Source organism: Lagenorhynchus albirostris, chromosome 8 (genome assembly GCF_949774975.1).
Source record: "Lagenorhynchus albirostris chromosome 8, mLagAlb1.1, whole genome shotgun sequence".
Lineage (NCBI taxonomy): Eukaryota > Metazoa > Chordata > Mammalia > Artiodactyla > Delphinidae > Lagenorhynchus > Lagenorhynchus albirostris.
In genome coordinates, this window is record NC_083102.1 from 14,652,205 (window position 1) to 14,664,727 (window position 12,523).

Below are 12,523 nucleotides of genomic sequence, written 5' to 3' on the forward strand. Positions count from 1 at the left end.
GCCATGGCCGCTGAGCCTGCACATCCGGAGCCCGTGCTCTGCGGCGTGAGAGGCCACAACAGTGAGAGGCCCGCATAGCGCAAAAAAAAAAAAAAGAAATTGAAAATGTTGCCCCAAATGATGACTCCATTATACCATGGTTTTATGGATTCTATATATGAATCTGATGAAAAGTCATCTAGAAAGGATGCTGGCATTAGATTTTACTGACTGTTACTTTCAGATTGGAGAAGCTTATAGAATTTTTTAAAAAAAATATTTATTTATTTGGCTGTGTTGAGTCTTAGTTGTGGCATGTGAGATCTAGTTCCCTGACCAGGGATCTAACCCGGGCCGCCTGCTTTGGTAGCGTGGAGTCTTAGCCACTGAACCACCAGGGAAGTCCCTAGAATCTTTACTCAAGGTGGCTATCATTAGATATTTGGGTATATGGTTTCTGCAAGAAGAAGCATTTCTAAAACTTATCAGAACTTTAAAATGGAATAAATAGGCATGTAGGTAGAGGGACAGGTAGATATAATCTATTGCTTTTCAGTAGCCCTTTATAGTATTCCATTCTGAAGGCTAATAAAAATTAACCACTGCAGCACAGTTCCAGGGAAAGAAGTAGGTGGTCAGGGAGCAGAAGTGGTCAAGGAACTAGCCTAGAAACAGCAAACAGAGGGCTGGACGGGTGAGCCGTTATCAAGATATAGAGTTGTAAAGAACAGGGCTTCCCTGGTGGCACAGTGGTTGAGAGTCCACCTGCCGATGCAGGGGACACGGGTTCATGCCCCGGTCCGGGAAGATCCCACATGCTGCGGAGCGGCTAGGCCCGTGAGCCATGGCTGCTGAGCCTGCGCGTCCGGAGCCTGTGCTCCGCAGCGGGAGAGGCCACAACAGTGAGAGACCCGCGTACCGCAGGGAAAAAAAAAAAAAAAAAAAAAGAACAGATTCTCCAGGGATGAGAGTTTGGACCTGTGTTAAGGATCTTTATACATGATCTGGAAATAGGCGTTCACAATGAAATCATGAAATGGTTGATTTGCCAAAAGTTTCTAGTGGTAAAGAAGGAGGCCAGCAGCTGTGTCCAGAGCACAGGGCACTATTACAGTTCTGTACATGTGGCTAGAAAAGTAGCAGCTGCATTTTGCCAATGGCAAATGTAGAGACCAAACATTCAAATTACGTGTACAAAATAGAGGGCTTGGAGTTATCGTTGATCTTTCTCTCAGAACATCAGTCCACCATTTTGCTGCAGTCTAAAAGGGGCCATAAAGTTGTTGCATATTACTAAGAGAAATAGCAACAAAATAGAAAGCTATATTTATTCAAAACAGTGATATATTGAGTGTACTAGATTCTAAAGTACTAATGTAAGAGTACTTCACTGTTAACACCAGAGGGATATAAATTTTGGGACAAATCAGAGTACTGTTTGACCCAGCAGATTATGAATTTATGAAATTTTTTCCAGCTTGATTGTGATGTAATTGACATATAACATTGTGTAAGTTTAAAGTGTACAGTGTGTGGGGCTTCCCTGGTGGCGCAGTGGTTGAGAGTCTGCCTGCTAATGCAGGGGACACGGGTTCGAGCCCTGGTCTGGGAGGATCCCACATGCCGTGGAGCAACTAAGCCCGTGAGCCACAACTACTGAGCCTGCGCGTCTGGAGCCTGTGCTCTGCAACAGGAGAGGCCGTGACAGTGAGAGGCCCGCGCATCGCGATGAAGAGTGGCCCCCACTCGCCACAACTAGAGAAAGCCCTCGCACAGAAACGAAGACCCAACACAACCAAAAATAAATAAATTTTATTAATTAATTTTTAATTAATTTTATTAATTATTAATAAACTCCTACCCCCAACATCTTAAAAAATAATAAATAAATAAAGTGTACAGTGTGATGATTTGATATATGTATATATTGTGAAATGATTACCACAATAAGATAACATATCCATCGCTCACATAGTTATCTTTTGTGTGTGTGTGTGTGTGGTGAGAACTTTTAAGATCTACTGTCTTAGCAGATTTCAAGTATGCAATACAGTATTAACTATAGTCACCATGCTGTACTTTAGATACCCAGAACTTTATGGCTGGAAGTGTACCCCCTTTGATCACCATCATCCATTTCCCTTACTCTCCACCCCTGGCAACCACCAGTACACTCTTTCTGTGAGTTTGGCTTTTTTAGATTCCACATATGTGTGAGATCATACAGTATTTGTCTTTTTTGTTGGACTTACTTCACTTAGCATAACGCCTCCAAGGTTCATCCTATGTAGTTGCAAATGACAGGATTTTCTTCTTTTTTTATGGATGAATAATACTCCATTGTGTGTGTACGTGTGGGTATGTATTATGTATCATACCACATTTTCTTTACCCATGTGTCCATAGATGGACAGTTAGGTTTTTTTCCATGTCCTGCCTGTTGTAAATAATGTTACAGTGAACATGGGGTGCAGATATGTTTTCAAGATAGTGATTTCATTTCCTTTGGAAATCCCAAAAGTGGAATCGTTGGTCCATATGCTAGTTCTAGTTTTAAATTTTTGAGGAACCTCCATACTGTTTTCCATAGAGGCTGTACCAGTTTACATTTCCACCAACAGTGCATGAGGATTCCCTTTTCTCTACATACTCACCACCACTTATCTCCTGTCCTTTTGATAACAGCCATTCTGACAGGTGTGAGGTGATATCTCACCGTGGTTTTGATTTGCATTTGCCTGATGATTAGTGATGTTGAGTACCTTTTCATGTACCTGTTGGCCATTTCTGTATCTTTGGAAAAATGTCTGTTCAGATCCTATGCCCATATGTTACTCAGATTTTTTTTTTTTGCTATTGAGTTATATGAGTTCCTTAATATATTTTGGATATTAACCCCTCATCAAATAATGATTTATAAATGTTTTCTCCCATTTCATAGGTTGCCTCATCATTTTGTTGATTGTTTCTTTTGCTGTACAAAAGCTTTTTAGTTTGATATAGTCCCATTTGTTTATTTTTGCTTTGTTGCTTGTGCTTTGGGTGTCTTATCCAAAAAATCATTGCCAAGACGAATGTCAAGGAGCTTTTGCCATATATTTTCTTGTAGGAGTTTTGTGGTTTTAGGTGTTTCCATTTGGAGTTAATTTTTGTGAGTAAGATGGTATCCAATTTCATTCTTTTGGATGTGAATGTCTAGTTTTCCCAGCAACATTTATTGAAGAGACTATCTTTTCCCCATTGATTATTCTTGGCTCCTTAGTCACCAGGGTCTTTTGTGGTTCCATATGAATGTTAGGATTGTTTATTTCTGTAAAAAAATGCCGTTGGAATTTTGATAGGGATTGCATTGAATCTATAGATAGCTTTGGATAGTATGGACATTTTAACATTATTAATTCTTTTGATCCATGAACATGGGATGTATTTTCATTTATTTGTGTGTTCTTCAGTTTCTTTCATCATGTCTTATAGATTTCAGTATACAGATCTTTATCTCCTTGGTTAAATTTATTCCTCAATAGTTTATTTTTTTTGAGGCTATTGTGAGTGGGACTGTTTGTTTCTTTTTCAGATACTTTGTTATTAGTGTATAGAAATACAACTGATTTCTGTATGTTTATTTTATATCCTGCAACTTTACTGAATTTACTTACTCATTCTGATAGTGTTTTGGTGGAGTCTTTAGGGTTTTCTAGATATAAGATCATGTCATCTGCAAACAGAGATGGTTTTACTTCTTCCTTTCCAATTTGGATGCCTTTTATTTCTTTTTCTTGCCTGATTGCTCTGGCTAGGATTTCTAGTAATGTGTTGAATAGGAATAGTGAGAGTGGACGGTCTCATCTTATTCCTGATCATAAAGGAAAAGCTTTCAACCTTTCACCATTGAGTACAATGTTAGCTGTGGGTTTGTCATATATGGCCTTTTCTATGTAGAGGTATGTTCCTTCTATACTCAATTTGTTGAGAGTTTTTATCATGAATGGATGTTGAATTTTGTCAAATGCTTTTTTTGCATCTATTGATAGGATCATGTGGTTTCTATCTTTCATTTATTAATGTGATGTATCATATTTATTGATTTGCATATGTTGTTGAATCTCACTTGATCATGGTACGTGATACTTATAATATGCTGTTGAATTTGATTTGCTAATGTTTTGTTGAGAATTTTTGCATCTGTATTCCTTAGAGATATTGGCCTGTAGTTTTCTTTTTTTATAGTGTCTTTACCTGGCTTTGGTATTAAGGTGATGTTAGTGTCGTAAAATGAATTTGAGAGTGTTTCCGCCTCTTCAATTTTTAGGAAAATTTTGAGGATTGGCATTAATTCTTCTTTAAATGTTTGGTAGAATTCATCAGTGAAACCATCTGGTCCTGGGATTTTCTTTGCTGGGAAGTTTGTGATTACTGATTTAATTTCCTTACTCATTATTGGTCTGTTCAGATTTCCTATTTCATCATGATCCAGTCTTGGTAGGGTGTATATGGCCAGGAATTTATCCATTTCTTCTAGGTTGTCAAATTTGTTGGCATGTAATGTTCATAGTAGTCTCTTTTGATCCTTTGTATTTCTGTGGTATCTGATGTAATGTCTTCTCTTTCATTTATAGTTTTTGAGTCCTATCTCTTTTTATTGGTTAGTCTAGCTAAATTGTCAATTTTGTTTATCTTTTCAAAGAACCGACTCTTAGTTTTGTTAATCTCTTCTATTGTTTTCCTATTCTCTATTTCACTTATTTCCATGCTAGTCTTTATTATTTCCTCCCTTCTGCTAACTTTGGGCTAAGTTTGTTCTTCTTCTTCTAGTTTCTTGAGGTGTAATGTTAAGTTATTTATTTGAGATCTTTCTTTTTTCTTGATTTCATTTATAGCTGTAAACTTTCCTCTTGTAAGTGCTTTTGCTGCATCCTGTAAGTTTTGATATGTTGTGTTTCCATTTTAATTTGTCTCAAGATATTTTTAAAATTTCCCTTTTGATTTTTTTTGTTGTTGTTCACTGGTTGTTCAGGAGTGTGTTGTTTAATTTCCAAGTATTGGTGAATTTTCCAGCTTTCCTCCTATTATTGATTCTAGTTTCATACCGTTGTGGTCAGAAAAGATACTTGATATAATTTCTGTCTTTTTGGAATTGTTGAGACTTGTTTTGTGGCCTAACATATGATCTGCCCTAGAAAATGTTCCATGTGCATGTGAGAAGAATGTGTATTGTGTTGCTACTGGATAGAATGTTCTATATGTTTGTTAGGTTCATTGGTCTATAGCATTGTTCACATCTGCTGTTTGCTTATTGATTCCTGTCTAGATGATCTATCCCTTTTTGGGAGTGGGATATTAAAGAATTTATGATATTTATTATTTCAAGAGCAGTGGTTCTCAACTGGGGATCACTTTGCCCCCCCCAGGGTACATTTGGCAGTGTCTGGAGACATTTTTGGTTGTCACAACTGGTGAGGAGGGGCATGGCTGTTGCTACTGGCATTGAGGGAGTAGAGGGCAGAGATGCTGCTAAACATTCTACTATACTTGGGATAGTCCCCCACATCAAAGAATTATCTGGATCAAAAATGGCAATAGTACTAAGGTTGAGAAACCCTGCCCTAGAAGAACAGGGAGAAAATGCTAATAGATTTGAGAAAGGATTGGCTAGAACCATCAATAGTTTCAGAGAACCAGGGATGTACCTAACTGTTATGGTTGATGTTGGGAGGACAACAGTGCCCTCCCATGACCTGTTGGAGCTGGTTGGTGGCTATTCTAGGCTGGACTTGGTATGTTCTCTGTACCCTGCTTGCCCCTTCGTCTCAGAGAAGACTTCGAGCAAGACAAAGCACATTTGTTTTTCTGCACAGAGGAACTTTCATTTTGACTGTTTTTCCCATCAAGAGAGCGTCTTGGGCATTCTGGGATCTGGAATGGTGTAATGACCTCATTAGGGATAGGAATAAATCCTGAGTAACACAGTCAAGATTGAGTGCCCCAAGAAAGGGCGTCTGGAAACATGAGCTTCTAAAATGCTAACAGTTTCTGTTATCTTTCAGGTGGTAAATGTGTCAAGGCTCGAGGGAGATGATAATCCCGTGCAGCTCATCTACTTTGTGGAGGATCAAGATGGAGAAAGACTCAGTGCAGTCAAGTCTTCAGATCTGATTAACAAGATAGATATCCAGAGAGCAGCCATCATCTTGGGTTACCGAATTCAAGGAGCTGTTGCCCAACGTAAGTGCGTGAGGTGTGGCCCCTCACAGTCATCTGTGCTGTGCTGGGGTCAAAAGCCAGTCTTTTTCTGACAATAAACTCTGAATTTAAAGCATTCTTATGTTCGCATAGTAGATATAAGAGGTCAGTCATTAAAATTAATTTGCCAAGACCTTCTTTATTTTGATTGCATGCAGTTGTAGCATTCGCTGTTCTTTTTCCTACCCAGCATTTTATATTCGTAGTGTTATAGTGAGTTTTAGTAGCTTGAGTTAACTTTAATAATTTTCCCCTTCTCCTGTACTATTTAAAAAAATTTTTGTCTTAGGTAAAATAATGTGTTTTCTCTGTATATATTCCAAACTCTTACATGTCATATTTTGAATGTTGATGGGGACAGTGAGTCACGCAGGAAGCTGGGAGGTACCCTCCGCATTTATTGGCTTCCTTCTGGGTCTTTTAACACAAAGAAGTCCTTGATTCTTACCCTTTTCAATCCTGTTTCTCTCCCACCCTGTCCTCATATCACTCATAATTTAGAAAGAGGTATTTTGGTATTTCTTTATTATTGTTGGAAGAGTCTAGGCTCCTGCTCCCCTGGCAATGGCTACTCTCAGTGCCGTTGTTCCCCAACTCATAGATTTGGGGTATTTAAAATTGAAAAGGAGAGGCATGGAAGAGTATATTTCTCTAAATATACCTTTATGAATCAGACTACTATTTTGATGTGGGTGTTTTTCCTTTATAATCCTGGGAGCAATCCTTGTAAGAGCTCAGAGAAACTTGCTCCCAACAGTAAAGAGATAACTAAGTGTTCAGAAGGAATTTAGCATCAGAGAGTGTTGAAAAACTCCCGAGAAACTTCGGCGATGAAGGCAGTTTTTAACAAATGACAGCTTTGAAATTATCCTCCATGATGGAATGTCCTTTGTAAGAGCTATACTTGACCCCGGAAACTAACCAGGATGAGGGCCATGGGCACACTTTCTCCATTTTATAGGTGACGATGGGAGAGTTGAAGCAAATAACCATTGGTGCTTTGTGTTTGCGTGTTTGAGTTATGATTGTATATTAGTGTGTTCTATTTCAAAGCAGTGAGAAAAAAAATAATGAAGCATTTACTTGTATTTCTTCATATGTGACATTTCTGATTGTCGGAGGAGTGCCCCACTCCAGCTAAGCACTTCACTTTTTAGAAAAGATCGCTTGCAGTAGGCTCTGGGCACCTTTCAAGACTACTTTCATATGCTTTTGCACTCCTCTTGCCTCAGTTTCATGCTGAAAACCAACAGTCCTGGGATTGGGAGCCTAAGCCAACACCAGGGCCAGCCCCAAAACAGCTGCGGACTTGATGTCAGGCCCTCGTTTTGACGAGTCACAAGGTTTTACTAGGTTAGAGCTAAGGAGAGGACCCAGTTGTCTCAGCTCCTCAGTTTGGTTGTGTCACTCCTATATTGTCAGCTGTTTTCATGCTAAATGAACTACATATACAAACTATATTCAGGTCAAATTAAAAAATGCAAAATTTTAACACTTCGCCACTTTCTCCATTTCCCGCATAGTCGTTGCTTTGTGATTTGTGCTGCTTTCATAGCGCTTGTGCCTGAGAGGGCTTGCTCCCCTCCCTGGTCACTCTCTAAGAGGCCGAAACCCAAACTTAAACCAACACTAAGCATCTTTTTATTGTTACATCTTGGAGTAAAAACATTCTGATCCCATAGCACGTGTTAACCATTATAGGATATGAAAAGAGCGTAACAGTTAGTCCCTGCCCAGGAAGACTGATATATATTTGAAGAGACAAGGCTTAGAGTCATGACCATATTAATGAGCAAAGTGGTATAGTATATCAGGATGATACATTTATGTAATAAAATGCATTGTAAAAGAATAACGAGGTACCATTTACAAGACCAAGACAACCAAGGACAGAAGAACTTGGACAAGGGGAATCTAGTGCGGTCACGGAGAGGTCGTTGTGAAGTGGTCCCAGCGGAAGAGAGGGTTGGGCACGGAAGGGCGGCATTTTGGTTTTCAGAGCCTGGTGATTGGAACCTGGGCTTTAAGAGGACCAGGGAAGCAGTTTTAAGAAGAGCTGAATCTTGCGAGAGGATGAGTACGGAATGAAGAGGATGAGGGCCCAGAACTGGGAGGCCGGGTTGGGGAGAGGAGCTGGTGAAGGAAATTAAGGAGGACAGAGTAATTGAAGCATGATCGTCCAAGGCCATGAAAGATGGGGGGCTGAGGCAGGGGAGGGGGTGGGGAGGTTGGGGAGTGGAGGATTCAAAATAAGTAAGTTGATTTAATGTAATTTTAAAATTGACAACTGGTATAGCAGTTTCAGTTAAAAGTCATGTTTTTTTTTTTGCGGTACGTGGGCCTCTCACTGTTGTGGCCTCTCCCGTTGCGGAGCACAGGCTCCGGACGCGCAGGCTCAGCGGCCATGGCTCACGGGCCCAGCCGCTCCGCGGCATGTGGGATCTTCCCGGACCGGGGCACGAACCCGCGTCCCCTGCATCGGCAGGCAGAGTCTCAACTGCTGCGCCACCAGGGAAGCCCAAAAGTCATGTTTTAATTGAAGGGTTGAGGGAGAGATCTGGGTAAGGAAATGAAGGCAGTGCTCATAGATTGCTTACTGTGACTTTCTAGTTTTTGGTAAGGCAATATTCCCGCAGTGAGAATTTAGAGAGGGACCTGGTAGAATAAGCTGGACATCAGGAGACGTGGAATAAACCTCACTTTGCCATTGAATTAGCCATTTCCCTTTAGACACGTCATATATGTTGCTGTGATCCCTACTGTATTGTAGATGGAATGTGTCGTGTTTGTTTACTGTGTCCCGTTCCCTGTCATCAGGAGACCATAGTCTCTCCCCAGTTGTCTTGAGCTGAAATGACAGGGACTTTCGTGGTTTCTCATGGAAGAGGGCACATTTACTGCCCAGAAGGGCTGTCCAGTAAAGGAGTGCAGAGGACTCACTGAGAGACCTTTCTTCCTCGTCTGCAGCTGTGGACAGGGTGAAGAGGCCGTCCTCCCCTGAGTCTCAGAGCAGCAGCCTCTGGGTCATTGTGGGCGTGGTCGTGCCAGTGCTCGTGGTGATGGTGATCGTTGTCATCCTCTACTGGAAACTCTGCCGCACGGACAAATTGGACTTTCAGCCTGACACCGTGGCCAACATTCAGCAGCGTCAGAAGGTAAGGGCCAGACTCCTGCCCCGCGTTCCTGTGAGCGTCCTGTGGACTGGGGTAGGGCAGGTCAGGTTCCTGGTACTGAAGGACATGGGGGAGAGCTGGTCAGGAAATCTTTTGGCTTTAGTGTTGGTGTCCCTTTGCCTCCATGTTTGCTTAGAAACCCAGGTCTTCTGTAGTATTAAATACATGCCCAGAAAATGAAGCCATGTGAAGGCTTAGCAATGCTGTGGGCTCTGAGTTCCACTGTGATTTTATTTTTGAGATGTTCAGTTAGAAGATCACATCCATTCTGTGTATGAATTCTGATCTATTTTAACCCTGGATATTTTCAGAGAACAGGAGCCAAGGAAGATTTTCTTTGATCTATGTATCGATTTCTTTCATACGCAACTCTGCTGGCCGGCTCCTTTATTTTCCGTCCACCATATTGCAAGCCTACTTGTCCACCTTGATCAAGACCACATAATCATTAAAAAATGGTAATACATGCCTTAAACATTTTAACTTTATATATATATACACACACACACACACACACACATACATATATATATACACGCACACATACATATATATACACACATACATATATATACACATATATATACACACATATACACACATACATATATATACACATACATATATATACACACACATATATACACACACATATATATACACACATACATACACACATATATACACACATACATATATACACACATACATATATACACACATACACACACATATACACACATACATATATACACACACATATATACACACCCACATATATATACACACACACACACATATACACACACATATATACACACACATATATATATACACACACACATACACATATATATATACACACACACAGACATACACACACATATATATATACAATTAGTCTTTACTTGACAATCTTTAAAAACAATTTGGAGTATTAGTCTATCAAAAGGAATTCTGTGTGGTCTTTCTTGTGAAGAAACAACGCACGTAAGGCATCAGCTGCAGTTTCCAGTTTGGGTTTCTCTAGGGAAGAGCAAAGCAACCTGAGTACAGAATTCTCTAGATGTTTTTCAATATCCCCCCCCACCCTGCTCTGCAGTCTTTTAGAGTTAATTCTCCTGCGCCTAATTTGTCAGCAGTTTCTTTTTTCTTTCTTTCTTTTTTTTTTTTCAGCAGCTCCTTTTCCATGTGTTTCCAAGGCATTCAGTTTAGTTTTTATGGTAATAGCAGTTCCCTTGTCACACTTAGGTTTCGACAGTTTCTGCAGTATTTGTCACGTACCAATTTCAGAGGAAGACATAGCCTCTTGGTCAGTATCCAGCTCCCCTGGTGAGCAAGAACATGCCAAGTAAGAGAAGAGCTCATTAGGTGCAAACACTGAGCTCAGCGCGCAGGTCAGCCACACCCAGGGCGTGGGAAGTGGTGCTCGCGGACTCTGTTTATTAACATGTACCCACCATGGGTCTCACGCATTTAGAAGACTCACTCGACTCTAAAAGTTTGCTAAGAAAAAGCAAGCCCAAGGCAGAAAAACAAGAAATAAAGGATCGCCCTGTTAACCTTTTAATTTTACTCTGATTTTCTGGGTATACAAAAATTCTGCACATTATCAACCTAGACCTGATGGAGGAAACAAATAAGTATTATTTAAAAATTCATTTTGTTTGTAAAAGTAAATGAAGAGCATTCTTTTTCTTACGAATTAAGTAAGAAATGCAAACTCTTGATTACATTGCAAGCTTATGGTTACCCAATATTTTGGAAGCAGTTTCTACTAAGGTTATATTTATTACCTATCTTCATTTATTATTTACATAGTCTGCTAAAGTCGTTTTGTTGGTAGATTGGTGAATAGCACGGAAGAAACCTGGAAAAAAGTCCTTACTATACTACATGATTCACAGTGTGAATTTCATCGTAATGAGATCGACAGTAGGTTTGGAAATGCTTTTGTTCTGGTCAAAGAGTGTTGTCACAGAGAGATTTAACCAGTGTAGATGGTTATATATTTAGGTCAGTAATGTGCCGTGCTTCCTAACATAAACACTCCTGTGGAAGCCCATCCATTGTCTGTTACTTCAGTAAACTATCAGAGGACAGCATCCCTTGAGTTCACAGCAGACTATTCCGCAAGCTTTCGCCTTCTCCCACTTTTACTTCTGAAGGAGTCTCACGTCCCAGATGTTGTTGTGCATCAAAATGGACAGTTTCCAATAGAACTTCAAGCCTTTGGAGTCCCTCTTCTGCAAGTGCTGCCTGGATTTGTGCATTCCCTTTTACAGCATCTTTGCACGAAGGGCCTTCTGCATGGAGGACTCCCTGACAGAAGAGGTGTTTTCTGACCCTGTTAGGAGCGTAGCAGGGTCTTTGTTTTGCTGGCAAAGGCACTCACCATATAGATCTTGTCATGTTTTTATAGTGAGAAAATGATCATTTCTATTTAGTTTAAAAATAAATATCTCTACTTCATAAGCGTTTCTTCTAAGATTATCTGGCAATAGTGAAGGGCCTCCAGCCTATTCCTTGGAGCACTTTGCAAAGATGCTGTCTTCCCTGTGACTGCAAGAGCTCTTTTTCCTTCTTGTGCGGCTCTGTGTTTTCTCTCTACGCTCTACTCACCCCGCCCCCTGACGGCGCTTCACCACGACTCTCTGAAATCTTTTAGCAAATCCCAGAGCTGCAAACATCTGGAAACGATAAATGTGCTGACCCAAAATCCACACCCCCTTCTTCTTGTAACCAGAAGGAAACCTCTTCATATTGTCTGGGAGTAGGTTAGTTTTGAAATATGATGAGAGAGGCCATTCTGTCTTATTCTGAAGCAGGGTCTTTTAAAATTTCTAATGAGAAAGAAAAAACCCCCTAACCCATGTCTTCCTTTTATCTGTATTCCCTTTAATCTGTAGCCCAAAGGCATCACTTTTTTACTGCTCCCAGTAAAATTGCAGCTTGGACCCGCCTCGCCCTGCTGAGGTTCTATTTAAAGACATGAATGGCATTGGCTAGATGCTGCCGGCCCTGTGGAAACTTGTTCCTTCTGCTGGGGACAGTCCACACCCGCTGGTTGGCCTAGGACCCTGGTTCTTAGCCGGCTGGCACTGTGGGCAGCCAGATGGAGCTGCCTCAGC

The 12,523-nt window shown here is 40.6% G+C and overlaps 1 protein-coding gene across 1 annotated transcript in view; it reads left to right on the top strand.

Moving 5' to 3' along the window:
- KIAA1549 (KIAA1549 ortholog) overlaps positions 1-12,523 on the top strand; it is an 84,169-nt gene that overhangs the window by 13,874 nt on the left and 57,772 nt on the right. The window contains exons 8-9 of the mRNA XM_060156582.1: positions 6,024-6,201; positions 9,187-9,374. Coding sequence (XP_060012565.1) covers positions 6,024-6,201; positions 9,187-9,374 — 366 coding nt within the window. The remainder of the gene's footprint in view (positions 1-6,023; positions 6,202-9,186; positions 9,375-12,523) is intronic.